At 39.7% G+C, this 19,864-nt stretch overlaps 1 protein-coding gene across 2 annotated transcripts in view; it reads right to left on the bottom strand.

Annotated features, from left to right (window-relative positions):
• st6galnac3 (ST6 (alpha-N-acetyl-neuraminyl-2,3-beta-galactosyl-1,3)-N-acetylgalactosaminide alpha-2,6-sialyltransferase 3) overlaps positions 1–19,864 on the bottom strand; it is a 55,814-nt gene that overhangs the window by 15,136 nt on the left and 20,814 nt on the right. For both annotated transcript variants that reach the window (XM_020591335.1, XM_020591336.1), the window contains exons 2-3: positions 19,149–19,343; positions 12,624–13,033 (exon numbers count right to left, since the gene is read on the bottom strand). In XM_020591335.1, coding sequence (XP_020446991.1) covers positions 12,624–13,033; positions 19,149–19,343 — 605 coding nt within the window. The remainder of the gene's footprint in view (positions 1–12,623; positions 13,034–19,148; positions 19,344–19,864) is intronic.

The raw sequence follows: 19,864 nt of genomic DNA, 5'->3' as shown, positions 1-19,864 counted from the left end.
TAGTGTGTTAGCATGCTACCACTAGCTTTGGCTTTCATCAGCAAAGTCTGATGGAAATGTCGATAGTGTTGCAGATATTTGATGTTATTTTGGCAGATATCAGTGTTTACTCAAAAACTGTAATCAATTACTCATTGCACATTACTCACTGACATAGTACAGTCATAACAACAAGTAATGGCACTGTTTGCAGTTTCCTGGTTTTCAGCATAAATTGGTCATGAAATGTGATTTGATCTTCACCAAAGTCACAAATATCAACAAACACAATACATCTAAGCTGATAAAACACAAACAGTCACCATCAACTCTAAACAAAACTACGTGACTCAGAATGAATGCATCCATTTCTAATGTTATCATGCCTGCTAAGAAAATACAGTTACTGGTGATGAAAGTTGGGGGCTCACCAAATTACAATTCATGCTTAGGGGGACATTAATGGTCTTTACCAGAATTTATGGCAACCTACCCAAAAGCTAATGGACCAAAATGACAGGTTGACTGACAGACAGACACTGTCGTCCCTGGAGCTACAAATCAAAAGCCGCTGCAGGTTTCACACAGCTGTGTAATTACGGAGTTACATTAAAGTATATCTGCAGCAGATGATACTCACTGCCTGATATCTAAGTCTCTACCAGGGGAGGTCTCAGTGTCAAAGCTGCCAAACATCCCTTGTATGTACCAGAAAATTCTCTCATGCTCTCTCCTACATAGACCACTGAAGGGGACGTGTAATGAGCACGGGCTCTGGTGTCATGGAAACAGGCCACCTGTCGAACAGCAACCTTCCCACAACCCACCTGTCACCTATCAGCAACCAGACCATTTTGGGGTGTAGAGAGTGAAACACAGACAGCGTGAATGGCAGGTTTGAATTTTAATTGACTGAGAGAAAAGGAAAAAGGGGCAACAACAATAACACAAGGAATTTTAGATAGCTTCCCCTGCTGCAGCAAACCCACACCGAATACGAAGTACCTCATACTGGTTAAACGCTGGGGTTACCTGGTTTTTCATTCAGGACTGTAATAACAACGATTTTACTTCTTATGTTGGTCTAATTTCACTGAACAAAATACACCCAGCTCTCTACAGTCAGTGGCCATCTTCGGGACTATACTGTATATACTGTACTGCTATTGTTTTCTTGCCTTTAACAACAGAGTACTGTAAATGGTGACAGAAACTGAAGGTAAACTGGAGTCTGACATGATTGCATTCGGTTTAAATTTAACCTCATCTTGAATTCCAGTTACAAGTTCTGCAATATGTACAGGTGTGATCAAACAACTAACTTGAATGAATAAAAAGAAAAAAGAAAAACACCCTAGAACACTCAGCTTTATTCGTTGTTTGTTAAGCAATTAAACTGAGTCTCCAGCTGTGCTAGCAGCTCTTGGAAGCTGTGCCGAAAACAGTGTTGCTTTCAGCTAAATGCTAACATCAGATGCCAAACATGCTCACTATGATAATGCTAACATGCTGATGCAAAACATGTGCAATGCTTATCATCTTCATTATCTTACCTTTGCATGTTTGCATGCTAACATGAGCTAATTAGCACTAAATACAAGGTACAGCTGAGGCTGATGGAAATCTTATTAGTTTTGCAGAAGTTTGGTCATAAACCTAAACCCTTAAAAAAAACACAAGGAGCAGCAAACCTGTCGGTAAGTGGCAGGCCCTGACAGCTCTGCAGCCCATTCAGCATGCTAATGCAATGCAGGTCTGAGATCAGGGGAGAAAAACCAATGATTAGAAAAACAGATGAGGGCCAGCTTAAGAGACTGAGATCAAGACAGAGACCTAAGCTCTAGAATTACACACAGAGCTACTGATTATCATTGATTTATAGCTCAATAATCAATTAATCTTGCTTGTACGGCTGAATGATTTAAAGCAGCCTCCTCTCTGGCATCACACGTTGAAGAGCTTTACTTTAGGGAGTAATCCCATGCAAAAGTCCAATAACCATGGTACTATTAAGCTCTCCACAACAGTTCAGGCTGCTCTTAAGCCACACTGGCTCTCTTACAGTAAAGAAGATTTATGGCGGCTTGCAAAGAAACGTGTTATGACCTTAATATGCAAAGCTTCTCGCTCTAACAATGCAGCACAGCTCTTGGTTTTGCAGGAGACTTAAAGCTCATGCTGCCATGATTTTACATTTTCATGTTCATCACACCACATTATGAAGATGGTAAATGATGCTGCACACAAATCAGAAGTCTGAAAGGTGTGACAGACAGAATAATGAAGTGATTTTTCTTCCTTTAACGTATAATAAATTCACTAATTTGACATATTTACACAATACCAAATCTTCTTTAGGCTCACAAGTACAGTGTATTATAGTACCTTACTATCATTGTACAGTGTTTATTCAGCACACAGTATAGCTATGGGTCGGTCTTTAGTCTCTATTTTTTCATTTTATTCATATGTTATGTAGCTTTAGCCCGGTGATTTATGTGGCTGCTGCAACACTGGAATTTCCCTTGCGATTAGTAAAGTACTCCATCTATCATTTATTCAAATATTGTATTTACTTGATTACTTCCATATGATAAAGCTTTATACATCTGCTCCTCTACATTTCGACCAGAGGTGTTCGAACTGAGGTTGGGGAGGAAGACAAAGGAACATGTGGTGTTAATGAAACAATATGCTAAGCAGTAGCTAAATGCAGTATGGTATAAATGGCATAAATTTTAGTGAGGCATGAAACATTCCTGAGACTTTAAAGGCTGCAGATCACTGGGAGCAGCACTGAAAGCTAACCGGAAAGTAAACCATCTAATTTCACTTCATTTCAGATGCACAAGAAGAAAAGAATGACACTGGAAGTCTCTCTCTGGGATTTGGGATTACTATGATTAGTGTGTTTGAATGCATTTAAAAAATGTGAAGCAGTAATGTAACATGTTTGCAGATTGAAAAGAACACTACCAAAAGCTGGTATTCGTCAGGCAAATGGCTGAATCATTATGTGTTGCTGGCTGAGAAGCTCTAGAGAACAGGCGCTGCTCTGTTTGGGGAGATGAGCGCTTGACAATTTTACAAGCAGATTTTAATACTCCTGCCAAGAGGTGACTGCTTCCCTTTTCACACAGCATTGTGCAACTATAATCTGAAGTGACTAGTTTGCATCCAATTTAGAGCTGAAGATATATCAGAGCATTACTGACAAGATGCATTACAGTTGATGCTGCACAGTGAATTACAGCTGGACTCCTTCTTTGTTAGGACACTGATCCATCCTTGTTTGGCTCATAGCCGTAAGTGCATTGCTTGACATCACAGAGTGAATACTGTCTCACATTATGCATAAGGGTGCGTGTCTTGTGATTCCATAGTACAACGAGCATAAAGAAACAAGACTTTAGTCGGCCTAAACAGCTGAAAAGCTTGTTGAAGTCAGAAGGTGTCAGAGGATCCATGAGACATGTAGGCCGAGCAAGTTAGCTGCTCTGTCGGGACACTTAGAATTCAGCACCTGCTGCAGTTAAATGTCAAACACCAGCCTGGGAAAAGAAGAACAACTAGAGAACGTGAGAGGAGGGGCGTAAGTGGTAAAAATTTACAGTGGTATACCTGTGAAACATTCTCATGCCTGACCACAGCACTCCACATTTCACAAGCTCTAGGTTCTAACCTTCACGGCAAAACACCCTGCTCCTACACACACTCACACACACACAAAACACTTGCATGAACCAGCCATGGCTCAAAGTCAAACTCACATTAATTGCTTTTTTTCGCTGCAATGGTTTGGACAAAACCACACCACTTTCTGTGCATACATATGGCCATCTGCAGACCTGATTAATGTGGAGAGAGATATTCACAGACCATTAATATCACCAGAAATTCACATTACTTTTTTACATTATTATACTTTACATTATTCTGCACATATCAGTAGATTTTAATTGTTCAGAGTTAGATGATTTATGTTATTCATTCTGCATGTATCCTCTACACAAAGCTGTGTTGTATAAAATAGTGTAGGGCTGCAACTAACAACTATTTCACAACTGTTTATTCTACAGAAAAAGTTGAGACAGTATGTAAAATCAAAATGAAAACTGAAAATAGTGATTGGTAAATCATCTGTGTCCTGTATTACATTGAAAACGATAACAGCAGCATGTTATTTGACGTGATACCTCACCAATTTTAGTATCTGTTCAAAATAAACAGACTTCAATTGTGATGCCTGCAACACATCCCAAAAAAGTTGGGGCGGTTGCATTTCAGGGCTGGTGATGAGGTAAAACAATGAAATTTATATGAATAGTCTTGTTGTTTCTACTGTTCTCAGTGCCATGCTTTCATTTGTTTTTTTTCCTCTGAGTGAATCCTATTACTTTCTGCTGCTACTGTTATATAATTTCTCAATATGGGCCAATAAAATTTCATTTGACCTTCTTATGCCTGAGTGAGGACAATACAGCCCTTAGAGGACAAATAAAATTTTTATAACCAAAATAAATATTTGTTTGGTGATGCTGGTCCACAGATATAATCTTAATACCCATTGACAAACTGTGGAGCTATGTGTTATGAAGCTTTCTATTTATAGTGGGGTTTTTTTTAAGATGCACATGTACTGGATCTAATCATGCTTATTAGATGGGACAGGGTTGCTACATGACTTGTGATGTAGTTGTGTGCTTGAGATTTTACCCTGTGCTGCTCATTCAAAGCAGAGCATCAAACGAACTGACTGTGTTTGTGACTGTGGGCTAACCATCGTGTCTAGCTGCGTTACAGCCCAGCTTATGGAATCACTGGTCCATATGAGACAGTTAGCTTCAACTGTAGAGAGCTTTATTTAAGATGTATGGAATGAAAAATAATGCATTATGTGGTTAGAAAGCCAGATCCATAAAGACAAATGGTTTTCTCTGGTGTAAAAGACCTTAACTGGTTTGCACGGAGCTCTAACCTCAACCCCAGCCAGTACCTCTGAGATGAGCTGGATCTCATACATGTACAGTAAAGTGACACTGGGCTGCAGTTATAGACAGTTAAATGTGCCAGAAGTTGGCCCCCAGTGGGTATCAGACCATGCCGTCAGAACCTAAAAAGGAGCAGATAACTGAGCCAGTCTTCACTCTGTTAGGTGTATACTTTACTATCAACAGTCTGTGGTATCTGAATAACCCACAGCCAAAAGGAGAAAACACAAGCAAGCTAAGCTGCCCTGTACTAACTGATGTTTTGGCCATTTGAGGGAAGCAGAAACAAGTACTGAACACCATACTGACATATCATCTTCTTTTAATTTGCTAGGTGGAGCAGTTAGTAAAGAGCTGGTATTATATACACGCATGAGAGAAGTAACTCACCCTACCATCAGGTGGCAGTATCTGTATTCACCATTCAGAAAGGAAAAGAAGAAGGCCTAGACTACGGAAATACAAGAGCAAACAAAGCCCCTCTCATTCAACAGAGCTGCTGTTTATAGATGCTTCTAATGAAGAACATGTTTGATAAGAAGCTACAAATGGCACTGGAGTTCCCTGCCCTTGGTCTTTTGGTTGTGGAAGAAGAAAGGAGGCTGTGGAGGTGAAAAACAAGGAGAAACTGCACTAAGTGTGACATCATGAATACTACAGTGACAGGCTAAAGGAGCTTTGCCTGAAGCATTCTCTTCTCGTACATTGATTCGCTAAGCTGAACAGCCAATCAGAGTGGTCTCTCTAACTGACAAGGCCCAACAGGCCGACGCCAATTCAATGTGTTTAATTGGCTGAAAAGCCACGGACAACATCCAACTAATGCCAGTGGTGTGGGACACAACAGGAAGACGAGCCCCGACAGACGCTCACTGACAGCCCGACAGTGGCCAACGGCTAACTGTCAGCAAACACGCATCTAGAAACCCCTCTCTTTATCGACCAACTTCAGTGTTCAACCTCTGATGCCATGTGATGAATGGGAACAAATCATATACAGCTGTTGTGTTGTATTAAAAATTGAAAAATTGAACTGAGTTGTATGACTCAGGTATCCAGGTACTTTTGGCAAGAATAAAGAATAGTAAATAGGATAAAGGATCACTTTTTAAAAGGACAGGGAAAACAGAAATTTAAAAAAGAAAAAACCCCATAATGGCCCAAAGCTCAAAGTGATGAATTTCAAGCTCTCTTTGGTTTTTATATTGTACATACAGAAGACAGGGGCTGTGCTTTTTTTGTCATTTCAAATGGAAATCCAGTAACTAGGCCAATGTCCCTCCCCTGCTAATTGTTTTGCTATCATCCTCTGAGTGTCATAATATCACTGGGCACAAATGCAGATCACTTTAAGGAAAACTGCGCTTCGCCTTCAGATGACAATTTGCTTCTCTTCCTCCAAGAAACGTCTCATTTTTCTCTCAGGTGGGGGTCACATGAACACAAAGTGACAAGCTGCTGATCCCCTCTTCCGCTGGGAGTGAACACTGTGATTACTTTCTGAATTGGCCAGTTTTGACCCCAACACCGGGAACACCGGCTTATTTGTGTTTTAGGGTTTCCAGTGGCTACATTTAATGAGATAATTTCACAGCAATTACAAGCTTTCAGCACAAAAATGTAATGTCATTACACGCTTGCTCAGTGACAAATTCTTGGTTTGGATGGAGAGCAACGCGCTCTGTGCTGATTTTTAGGGATATATACATTAGGAATTGTAGCTTCATGTTGACAGAAACACAATGAATCTTCAAGCTAAACGGCTTGCTGAGATAAGCATGAAATTACTCTTATGTGGTGATGCTGCAGGCATTGTGTTTCACTCCTACATGAGCCTTCAGTAACGTTCCCACAAGGTGCGGCTTCTTTTTCTCTTGACAATACACAAAGCAATTACAGATACAGTCACGTACTGTGTGGCATGTAAACAAAAGTCACTGGTGGAGAGTCATTTGACATTGAAGCCAGTGTCTACTCTCAATCACGTCGGGACACAGATTGCATCAACAAAGTTCAGCGAGCTGTGCTTTCTGTCACATTCCTTCACTTTGAGTTAGAATATTTCAGGGTCAGGCAGCAATTTTCAGTTTCATTTCAAAGCTGCACTGGCAATCGTTTTTATTTTTTTTTTTACAAAAAAGCACAATGAAGTGAGGCGGAAACAAAGAAAAGAATCCAATCTCTGTTCAGTGAAATTGGGTTTATGTATAAAGCACAACTAATTTTCTCTAACAATCAGACTGAAATTAATAGTATACAGGTGCAATGTTCTCAGCAAATGAGGCAAATGCTCTCTTTGATAATGCAAAATAGAAAAGTATTGAGCCATGCCGAATGAATAATCAAGACCCCTGGAACATCAGAAACAAAATGAGTGTGATGAATTTCTGATTACATATCACACAGTGAAAAAGTAATCTCATTACTGTACTAACTATTCCACATCTCTAATCTGTGACACATGACTATGGCAAACATTTTTCCCACTGACAAATATTGAGAGAATCTCTTAGACCATGATCCTAACTCAAAGAAGCTGTTGAACTACATGGTGCTTAATTTTAAACCCTAACTATTTTAGGATGAGTGAGTGCAGACTGCCAGGGCTGCTTAAACTCATAAAAGTGGATGGGTGGAGATTACGAAGCATGAACACATACCCATGACATTCGTGCTTATAAAAACAGATTAAAATAAAATTCACCACATATTTGGATTGGAGCATCTGCTATCAGCTTCATCTATGATTAGACAGACTCAGACTGGAGATAAATTGCAGCTGAAATAGCCATTTTTGGTTTCAGCTTCTGGTTGTTATTTAACCAGAAGCATCAGAGAGCACTTTAAGGATATATTATCTGTTCAGTCTGTGTCACTTCTCTTGTTTGACTTCCAGTGTTTTTGCCACTGATTCTGGTCCATGATGAAAAATAATTTCTATTATTGCTCAAATTAGATAATTCACAGTTACTCACAGTTCCTCTGTTTTATCCTGCTTTTGTTGTACGAGTCATATTTTCATGTTCTCACTCTCTGCTCCTCTGACAACCAGGTGCATCCATTATCTATACCACTTATCCTGAACAGGGTCATGGGGGGCTGGAGCCTATCCCAGCTGATATTGGAGGGGGGTACATCCAGGACAAGTAGCCAGTCTATCACAAGGCTGACACTCAAGAGACAGACAACCACACACTACAGGCAATTTAGTCACCAATCAACCTAAGCTGCATGTCTCTGGACTGTAGGAAGACGGTGGAGTACCCGGAGAGAACATGAAAGGTACCGAGTTGACTGGGGGCTCAGACCCAGAACCTTCTTGCTATGAGGCAGCAGCACTAACCACTGTTTCACCATGCCACCCTCTGACAACCAAATATTCTATTAAAAACATGTTACTTTTCACAGTTTGCTGTCATATACATGTATTTTTATTTCCAACATCTCAATGGGAGTTAAATTTGAGCCAGATGTGAGACCATAAAATACATAAACAAGTAATCGAATTTCACCCTGAATGCGTATCAGAATGACTGTTTGAAATGCACACAAGGGGAAAAAGAGGTAAATGAGCTGCAGCTAAATGGCAACTGTTTTCTCTTAGAATTAAAGGTCACCTGCAGAGTTTTTTTTTTTTTTTTTACCACAAGTCGTGGTTTTGAGTAATGTTTTGATGAGTAGGTAGCCTAACTATTTGTACATCCTGGACTAATACAAGTATTAGGATGTACGAGGCACAGGGGACATTACAAACATTGCTGATGCAGACTGCAGATGCAAATACAAATGTGCAATTAAAGAGCTGAGTCATGCCCACACCTTCTGATTTAAGATGTTTTTGTTTGCCAGTGCAGCTGTTAATTTTGATATAGATGTGATGCCATAAAGTTTGCACAAAAAACACAAACTGGTAGATTTTAATCTAATTTTGTGATAGATAAGTTGTAGAATGATTGAGGGAAATGTAAAGTACACAGAAATGAGCCGCAACTACATTCTCCTGAAATTAAAGGTCACTTATGGAGACTTATGACCGTAAGTGGTGTTGTTTGATTAGCTGGTCCCTATTGCCATGGCAGTGTGAACACATATGACCAGCACAAGCACTGGGATAATATATCAAGCATTTCTGGTGACTGCAGTAGCCAAAGTAAATCTGTAGTGGATGTTGAAGCTAGGTTTGTGCATCAAATGATATTTAGGCCTTTACTACATCAGCTGGAAACCTATCATCAGCTGGACTGTGTGTCAAATCATCTGACTCATTGAACAAAACTGACTCTTACCTCAAAGACTGGCCATGTCTGTCAAATGAAAGGAAAGAAAACAGCTGTATGACAGCCCTCAATTTCACTTGGTTCCCAAAAGTGCCAATAAAAAGGAGAAAAACAAATCTAACATAGGCTTCAAAACATTTTTAAAAGCCTTTGCATATGTTTTCATGATAAAAAAATGTTTTTGTCATTATTGGTAAAGTCCCTGAAATTAAATTTTTTTAGCTAACTAAATATTGTGTGGGGAAAATAGTGTTCTTGTACAGTCCATCAATGATTTTTAGGCTTTGGGGTCTTTAAATGTTAAGAATGCACATAAAAAACTCAGGGTGTAATGAAAAGTAAAATGAGCAGTGCAAAAGTAACCTTTAAGGTTTAAAGGTTACAACAGGCAAAGGAAGAATCTAGATGATGTGGAATGGGGAACAACAACTGCAGGAATGAAAAGACACTTACAAGGATAAATAAAATGCCCATAGTGACCCAGACTATCAGAAACAAAGGCAATGTGTCACACCTGCGAAAACACACAGCCACATCCACACACAAACCAAAGTGCATACACGTGCTATGAGGCAGCAGCTGGTTGGGAAGCAGAGACGCAGGTCACGCAGGCCCAGGTGGTAGCTCTATAAAGTGACAGTGTGATTTAAGTCCTGTGTCGTCGTAGGGTCTGTTATCTGCTGCCGCTAACGGGGCCACGGCGATATGGTCCGACAGCCGATGACTGCAGTTTGGGAGGTAGTGCTGATAACAGAGGTTCAGCCTGTGTAACTCCCAGCCGCAGTGCGCAGTTACATGAATGATACAGTATGTTTAAACAGATGTCCAGTCCATTTGTATGCAGGGGAGCAGTCAGACCCTTCACTGTCTTAGCTCATATTATTGACTGGACTTTTTCCTGTTTGTTTCTTTTAGATGATTTTCACTTTTTTCAGGGCAGTTCATTTAAGAGTGGCGATGGGGAGGGAGACGAGGACGACGAGCAGCAAATGTCCCTGGCCAAATTTGAATCCAGGACGTTAGAGTGACATTACACCTTAAACAGGTGAGTCACCAAGATCCACCTTTCTCTTTGTCTGAACATACATAAACATGGGTGTTTTCTCCACCCACCAAGCAAAGAGTTTTACCTGCAGATTCTGTTTATGACAAGACTCTCAGTATTTTGTATATTTAATCATTCGTTAGTTAAGAGCAATACAATGGTATTTAGAAGACCAACTAATTCCCAATTTAATATTACATTTACACATTTTCATAGTAGGCTTTTTGCAGTTAGACTACTTGAACTTTATTGCTTTATTCTTCGGCAAATTGTTCAATTGTGCCAAATGTCGTTAAATACGCTGTGGAATAACACATCACCAAAACAAAACCTTTTCCCTCAAATATTTATAGTATAATACTTGCCTGATTTCTTTCTGAGGTGCTACTGCAACTATTTTCATTACTACCATCCATTTTAATTTTCTTCCAGCTGTGAGCAGTTCCTCAGTTTCCTTTGAGGAATTCATTGTGAAACAAACAATGTGTTCCAGTTCCATAGTTTTTGAGTTTGTTTACACTCTGGAAAAGTGGCAAAGTTTGGTACACTGAAAGTCAGCGTGCATACTAAAAACACTTAAAAAATATGCAATAGAAAAATGGTTTGGGGTAACATTTTGTTTCAGTAATGTAAATAATGGCACCAGCTTATGCTCTTTTCTCACATGAGCCCATTTCTGTGGTACAAACATGTACCATGAATCTTGGTCTTTGTCATTCTGAGTGTTCTCTTTGATCAGTCTGAGTGTTTCAGATCATATATTAAACCTGTGATGAAATAAATCCAATCCCTGTACATATCGTCTTTCTCCCAACAATGTCTGAGCTTCCTCACAGACCCAAATGAGACAGTTACTCAGTCGACTGGCGAGTCAGTAAGCTGCCACTAGGTTCCACCTGATCAGCAAGTCAAAGCTGAGGTGGCGTGTCTGCTGTGGTGCTTGTGGAAATCTGGATAATTAGAGTTGCGTGCGATCACTGCTCCATCCCCACCGAGCTGATGATTATCCCCTGCACCACGCAGGAAGTACTGACTGTAAACCGCTGAACACACACACACACACACACACACACACACACACACACACACACACACGCACACAACGAGGTAAAGACAAATGTGTTAATCAGTAAGACTGTTTGAATGTGTTATGTTGTTTTGGACTTTTAGACATTAATAAAACACAAAGAGTAACAGACAAGCAGAGGCACAGACATATAGGAATACCTCTCTCAGCACTCATCACACTTTCATTAGATGCAGTTCATTGTTGCACCTCGAGTTTGGTCTCTGTTACCAATCAGTAATGACTGAAGCGCCGCATTACACCCAGGAGCATTATTTCCTGTAATGAGATTCTTCTCCCCAAGCATCCCCGCCTAATCCCGCGTCTCTATCTGTGCTTTGTGGACCTTCGAAAAAGCTGAGCCAAGCCGAACATGGACATTCTACATGAAATTCAGTGTTAACCCTGCCAACCTTAACAAGAGCAAGACAATGGAGCTCAAATTGAAAGGATGCTATGCCTATTACAAACAAGTTAAGCCTCTTAAGGAGTTAAGAGAGGTCTTGATGACATGTGGGGGAGAGAGCAGTGTGGAACTTGGAGGAAATGAGCAGAGGCTAGTCAGAGAAATTAGGTTCATCCTAAACAATAGTGGGCCTGGATCCTGGTTTTCATAGACATTAACCTGCAGTTCTCTTTGAGGAATTGACAGAAAAGGACTAAACAAATGGGTCTGTCTTTAAATGACAGAGTTTAGTTATATTGTGCCAAATGTCTCCGACAAACAGTCATGATAAATTTCACAAAGCCAATACTCCTTCCAGCTTTCCAGGTCTCATCTGCAGCTTGAATAATTTAACAGTTTTGAATATTCAGTATGTGCCTAGATGCTGTCAGAGAAGTTGTGAGACCAGCTGCAACCAGGGTGTTTAGAAAGGCTGCCAGAATCATGTTACCTCATTAACCGGATTTTCCCCAGACCAGCATTTGGCTGATGTCTATAACCCAAGCAGCACACACTACTGAGTCTCCCATAAAAGATTCTTTTTAGAAAGTGGCCACCAGTGCCGCATAGACTTAAGAAACTCACTTTGATAACACCTCATGAAAGGGAAGACTGAGCACTAGCAAAGCACAAAGCGCTGAGCAGGACATCAGCATCGATAAGGTCGATATTATAGCAGCAAACAGAACAGTGAATGTCAAAGCACTAAGTGATACTGATTTGTCAGAGTGATAAATTGGAGGTCTGCAGTGGAATGTAGTGATGCTGTGCCCAAAACAGGCAGGAGCAAACTGATATAGAAGACTGGGCCTGGACTCACCTGTCTTTTCCTGTCTCCTTCTTGAAGACCATGTCGCAGTAGTTCATCCTATCCTCTGTGGTGATATAGATGCGTGCATGGGGGTAGTTATCCACAGCCTGACGCAGCATGTTGTACACGATGCCTTTCCCATCCTTCCTCATGTTTCGTAGCGGCCCCCACACGACGTAGACGGTATCGTTGCCTTGGCCAAAGAAGTGCTGGGGCTTCTGCAGCAGCAGGGGGACACTGGTGTGCGAGACGACCCTCAGGGTGGTTCGGCGGCCCACGTCATTTTCAAATCCCCGAGTTGGTGCGTTGTTCATCCGCCAGATGCAAGGAGAACGGTCTATCTTTGGCCCAGCAGCCTGCCCCAGCATCTGGCCAGAACTGGACACGATGCTGCAGAGCTCGCAGTGCAGCTTCAGGGGCTGGAGGAGAGTCCGCAGGTCAGTTACAATGATATCATTCTTAATTAGGTTTTCATTTTCTATCTTTACTCTCTGCATTCTGCAAGATCAGGGTCAGCATCAAGTCCAAGTCCAGTCTCACAATAGCTGGGACAAGTTGACGTCTCCAGTCAAAATCAAGTAAGACAAGTCCAGGACTAGTCTTAAGACACATCTGAGTCTCATCTTTGTCATTTTAATCTGACTTGAATCCATATACAAGTCTCATAACTGCAGCTGTTGTTTCAAAAAGACAATAGTTGATCTATAACCTTTATCAAAGTCTGTCCATATTAATGCAATGTTGGCAAGACTGTGGTACAGCTCAGAGTAAAGGCATGAGAATGCAAAATAGTTCAGAAACCGAAGAGAAAGAACATTTAAAACTAGAAATCTTATCTACTGGTGAAGTCACAGCTATTGATCATCACCTCTGTCAGTTCCTGATGAATTTTATGGTCCATCTATGTTCAGGGACAAAAATTCTTCATTTTTTATCATCACATATTTCCAAAAATGACCAGATATTATGTAGTTTTTAGGACTTAAAACTGACTGCTGATAATAACTGGGGACAGATTTAAAGTACCTGTAGCTTTTGCCTGATTATTTTAACACGGCTCAATTTTAATTTCATTAAAGGTTTTATTAATTGAATGGTAACCTCTGAGTGTGGTTTTCTTCTAAAAATCTGCCACATTTCATGTTTAATTTTTATCCTATGGTGTTACAGTTTTTGATAAATTTATATATGTACAGAAATAATACTAAAGTGATGTTTTGGCAAGCTTCTTCTTCTTCTAATCAGAACATAAAATAAAATGCATTTCATAATTACTTTTACAATTGTATCAGGGATTTAAAGGCCTGTATAATTTTCTTATATTTCCCATGATAAATATTTCTGTGCCCAGAACTAGCACTGATTAAGTTAAGTGAATGTAGGACCACAAAATCTACAACGAGGGATTTACAGCAAAAATGCAGAGCAACAAAGAACAGAAGTTGCGTCATTTATCTTACTGTATATTTTTCATATCATGCTTTACTGGAGCAAAGGGATTTGTAATGAATGTTCAATAATAGCTCTTAGCTACGCTTTGCCAGAGGAAGAAGAAAGCTCCCTCTAAATCTGAAATGGGAGATTTACCTAATTGAAGCTAATATGCTTGGTTTGTTTTGATGAGATTAAACTTGCTTAAGTGAATGAATGCCAGGTAAAGTTGGAAAAGAAAAAGCTTTGTGTCATGACTAAGTCTTCTGATCATTTGCTTAATGGAGAATAACTGTAATGTCACTGCTTTGAATACAAATTGTGTTTGTGTTGCATTCTCTCTTGCACATTCTGTATTTAATCAACAAATGAGAGTTTTAGTGTGCAAAGAGAATGCCACAAAACAATCCAGTAAATTCTATTACAACTACTCAGCCTATCAGCACTCATGATCAATTGTTGTGATTATAGAATATCAACTGCTGAGAAAAGAAATTAAAAAGAACTGTGGAATTTCTTTCCAATATGACATAACTCTTGGGTGAAGTACGTCAGCAGAGCTACCTGTTATTGCCTGTGTCTGGATTCAATCATGGGTTAAGAAATGATCTCTTGACCTAGCTCTCCATTTATTTACTGGATGGTTGAGGCCCACATTAAAGCAGCCTTAGCTGTCAGCGACTCATCCAGCATCGCCTGCTCCCCTCAGCCCAGCTCCCTGCTCCATCACATCTCTCAGCACAGACAGATGGGTCAAGCTCTGGGGGGAACACTGGCAGGCTGTTACTAGGTTTTGCTTAACGTTTGTTCAGGATTGCACCATCTATATGTGTTACGTACGGCAGCACTGATCATATGCCAGGAATAGCCAGGACATTCGAGACTCTTGTTTACAGCGATATGTTTGTAATTTAAACATCATTCTCCTAGACTGTACAAAGCCTCATGGGGCCTCAAAGCCTGCGTTTTCATCTCTGTATAAGGTCCTACATGAATTTAGACGCACCATTAAAGGTAACTAGAACAGGCTAAAATTAGAATGTAGATGCTAGGAACTTCTCTTGCCACCATAAATAAAGGACAAACCCATCTGATTCTACCACATTATGATGTTGTAGTATGAGCAATGTTCACCCGAGCTCATTAAGTAAATTGCCGGAACTGGGAAACTCTCGTGTCCCGAGTCTTCAACTTCTTCCACCTGCCAGTCACAAAAGTAAAAAACATGGCACTCTTGTCACAGGCTAAGTGCATGTGAGACACATGGGTTTGGAAACCTGCTGCTAAGGAGCCCTTGAGCACGGCAGGTAGCACACAACTACAGCAGCAGAGCTCAGTGACAAACAATAAGAGACTGTGGTCGTACTCGAACCATATGAAGCAGAGAATTGATCAAACAGCATTTTCCTGCAGTAAAAAGTAAAAACTGGCATCTGAGATGTTCATAATTAATAAAATAAAAACAGCAGTGTACAGCCTGTTACCGTCTTTCCATGAACACTAACCACATTTGCATGACCTCATATAATAACCAAAACGGTCCTGGAACATTTTTATTTAGTATATAGGACGGAAATCCCGTTCCTGCCAAATGTGTAAATCAGTGAACTGTTATGGCCTCTTCATCCTCTCAACTGTGATTCATGTTTTAGCTTCATGCTCATAAAGGTATAATCCTGATAATTTTGTCTTTCTCTGCTAAGTACAAAATCTACTCAGCAAAGCATCAGCTTTTAATGCGTGACTGAGTTGGGAAAAAAGTGGGTTATTTTAAAAAAAGCACATTTAATGCCATGGTCATCATTAAATTATAGCACTGGGGTGTGAATTTACCCTTGACATTCATTAAGTCTCAACACAAATAATTAATAAGCAATAATCATGACATTAACATGCCAAGTCCCAAGTTAAGATGCCTCCTTGGGAGTTAAGAAATCATTTCTGCTTAAAAACTCACTGTCTAGCTGGAGCTGTCTAGACACTGAAAAGTGATTAATTCCAGATGCTCCTGTTGAGGCATGCATCGTACACTGAAGAACATAAATACAGATTATGTCTGAACCTCAGAAAAGAATAATGAACTAAAGTGTCCTGAGATGACTTTTGTTGTGATTTGACACTATGCAAATAAAACAGAATTAAACTGAACATAGGATGATGAACGAGGAGCACCAGTTCTTAAATTCTAACTTTGCCTACTTTAACCACCCTGTTAAACATTACTAAATTAAATGTTGAACCACACAAGTACATTTTTTTTAGAGATTGGGCTGTAGATATTAACATCCAGGGGTTGCATACAGCAGCTAACTGACAAAGCTAATATGCTACATATAAGGGTTGACATATCTGACCTGACATTTCATCAAAATGTTGTTTTATAATGCTGTTAATGATGGGAAGAAAAAATATACCACATATTAAAAATTAATGAGATTAAGTTAAACTAAGTAATCCCCATTTAAATTATCTTAATTAGATATTTCACAGTCACTCTAATCTGCATGGATATTAAATGTGAAAAACATATCTCTCCATTTATCCATGTTGAAATACAGCATACATACATTTACAGAAGTTAGGTATGTACTGTATCGCTTGCCACTCTAAAAATATTATTTTGAGAGTTGTGTTTTTGTCACGCTACAGCGACTCTCTTTATATAATTTACTGCTGTTGATCAGGTGATACATACGTTTCCTGACACAGTGCTCAAGTCTTTAGTAGCTAGGTTTTCATAGCGCAACCCAATTCTTTTTTAAAATCACTAGTCAGAAACTAGCAAGCAGCTACAAAAACATACTGTAGAAAGGTCTTTATGCACAAACCTAGTGATGCACTTCAAAAAAAAAAAAAAAGGTGCAGTTATCCATAAATCAATCCAAAAATAGAAGCTCATGTTGGATGTCGAATTTCAGGTTTTCAGTAGTAAATAACAATACTGAGACTCTGACTCCTTTTGCACTAGGCCAGAGGCATGAATGTAAAGTGCCATAAAACAAATATTTTCTATTTCTCCTGAAAATCTCAGTGGGAACAATTTATCACACTCGAAGTCAGACTTAATCAAATCAGGAAAATAGGAGTTATGCATTATACATGTATGCGAGAGGTTTACAACACCTTAAATGACACCTCACTGGATCATAGGAGGCTGCCTTACTGTCCAGGAGAGATATTACTGCTTCTTACGGTGCTGCTGTGTGCTTAACTGAGCCTGACAGCTCACACAGCAAGCTTTCACTCTGGACATAATCGCTTCCGACAACTGGCACAAGAGCATCACCTTGACCAGAGCTCCTCAATTCTGTCCATCCTTTGTCAGAAATTTTGGGAGTGTGCTGAACACCTTTGACACACATTCAGCTCAATCACTGCCCTTTCGGATTAGTTAGAGAACTCACTCATGAGGTAAACAGAGCTAAAAAGAGGTATAATTCTGCTGAAGCTGTCAGTCTTTCGCTATGATTTGCAAAAACCTCCATGGGGAGAGGGCAGTGATTTAAGCAGGCTTGTCTGGAGGCAGAAGGAGGTGCAGACGTACAGACTGATGTAAGACATGATTGCCTCTGGGCCTATGTTGTGTCAATGAAACTCTTTGGAGGCAGGGGATGACGCACAGCATTAATCTGCCAATATCGGTCTACTGAATATAAGGTATCCACTTCTTATGAAGGACCAGCACATTCATCGCAACTCCAAATCTTGACGCATCACTGCCCAAATGTAAATAACTGAAAGCACAATGTGTGAATGCTCATTCCCTGTCAGATGGAAATGCCGCATGCAGTTCTGCAAGCAACAGATATGTTTTTCCTACGTGACTACCTAGTATCCACCAATATGAGTACAGCTTCAGTTTTCTCCAGCTGCCTCTCCAGACAACAAACACAGCTTGTTTTTTTTACATTTTGATGTGGCGGGAATTAAAAGGCTTTGATATTTCAATTTCCTTAAATTGTGCAGGGAATATACAGCTCAGAGCTGTTTGAAGGCAGAAGAATAGGATCACAGACACAGGTGTTTGGTATTGCAAAGAAATAATGCACACGAGAGACATCAAACAGGCATTTTCAGATCATCACAAAGAGCCTCGTATAATGAATTAAGAAAATCCTCAAGGTGCTTTTGCATGAGTGCATCTGAATTCATCACTGAGGTGAAGCTGTGTGATGGCAGGTTAATGTTAATAGAGGGTTATGGAGTATGGAAGCACCTCAAAATGTTACCTGTGTATGAAATATGTTATAACACTCATAATGTTATATACTGTATAAAATGTACAATACTTCACTGTAAGACATTAATTGTCAATGCTTTCATCTCAAAACTGCAGTGGTCTAAAGTAAGATATGTGTGAACTCTTATTGTTTGAGCAGTACATGAAGTTATGTTAATGTTGGCTTTGGAAGTCACTGCTTCCAAAATAACACTTGTGATGTTTTGTCATTAAGCATCTTATAATAAGCTTTTACTCACTTTACACTCGATAAATGGAACAAATTGAAACATTTAAACGTTTCTCACATTACTAAAACATTACCGCTTTTTTCTTTGTCCTAATATATTTGACATTGTTTAGTAACTGTGTCATCTTTTATTGGCTTTTTAAAAGTATTTAAGTCACAACATTTAGATGCATTGTTGTGTAACACTTGTTATTTGTATAACTCTATAAACATGGCACTCTTGTAAATAGAAAACCCGCTCTCCCTGAGTTTCCTCTGCATAGATAAAGGTTTCAATCACTCAGCCAGTCAAGTTAAATAAAAGTGTCCTCAACCAACCAGGTAATGTCCTAGATAATTCATTATTTATACACTAAAGTCAGCGCTGACATTTCATACTAGAGTAGCATGGGATAATGAAGATTTTGTAACATGAAAATAAGTTCAAACTATTAAAAAGCATTTTTAAGTCACTTTTTGTGCAACAGCTCTACTTCACTAGCATTTCTTTTATTAGCAATGCACTAATAGAAAAACTGTTTCAAAACAGTTTGACATGGATCGGAAATAGAAACTTCACAACACACATGGACTCTGTTAGTGATTATGTCTATATCTGTAGTCATCTATGTGCATGTGTACTTGTGACCCTCACCTCTTGTTTGGGGACGCTGACGTAGCCCGGGTGAGGTTTGAATGCCTTGTACGGCTGCTTGGAGAACATCCAGCGGTTGCTGAAAGTCTGACCAAACACAGGCTGCAGGAGGAAGTAGGGCTTCTCTGAGTAGTTCACCACCACCACGAAGATCGACACTGCCACGATCAGACTAGTGGCGATCAACGACTTCCTCTGCGAAGGGAGAGCAAGTATGACAAGTCTGACAAATGCAGCAACCATAGAACGCACCCCAGTGTATGTTCATCAAAGATAAATGTTATTTATTATCAGTAGCTTGAACTGAAGAGTAAAGGAAAAAAGTAGAGTCTTTCCAGCTGCATCAGAAATCTGTCAACAGCAGCACATATACAGGGAAACGGCAAATTTACCGCATAATAGCAATATAGAAGCATAAAAAAACATCTACCCATAATGGAGGAAGCAGTTTATCATCTTGTACATTTTTTCTGCGACTTTGACAACATTCATGTTCAGGTCAAATTTGTCTTGTGATATTTAAACCCACTCTACTACTCGCTGTTCTGTTTGTCAGCAGCCACACTGCATGTGCACTTTATGCAACTAAACTGAATGATAGCCAGACTCTTTTAAAGAGATTTCAGGCAGTCATTTTCCCCTCTATAGATAATGTTTCTGTCTGATGACTTCTTTGTTCAGATCAGTCACTATCTCATTCATTTCTCTCCACAATG

This window comes from Monopterus albus, unplaced genomic scaffold (assembly GCF_001952655.1).
Source record: "Monopterus albus unplaced genomic scaffold, M_albus_1.0 scaffold14.1, whole genome shotgun sequence".
In the NCBI taxonomy this organism is placed as follows: domain Eukaryota; kingdom Metazoa; phylum Chordata; class Actinopteri; order Synbranchiformes; family Synbranchidae; genus Monopterus; species Monopterus albus.
This window is presented reverse-complemented; position numbering and strand designations above follow the sequence as displayed.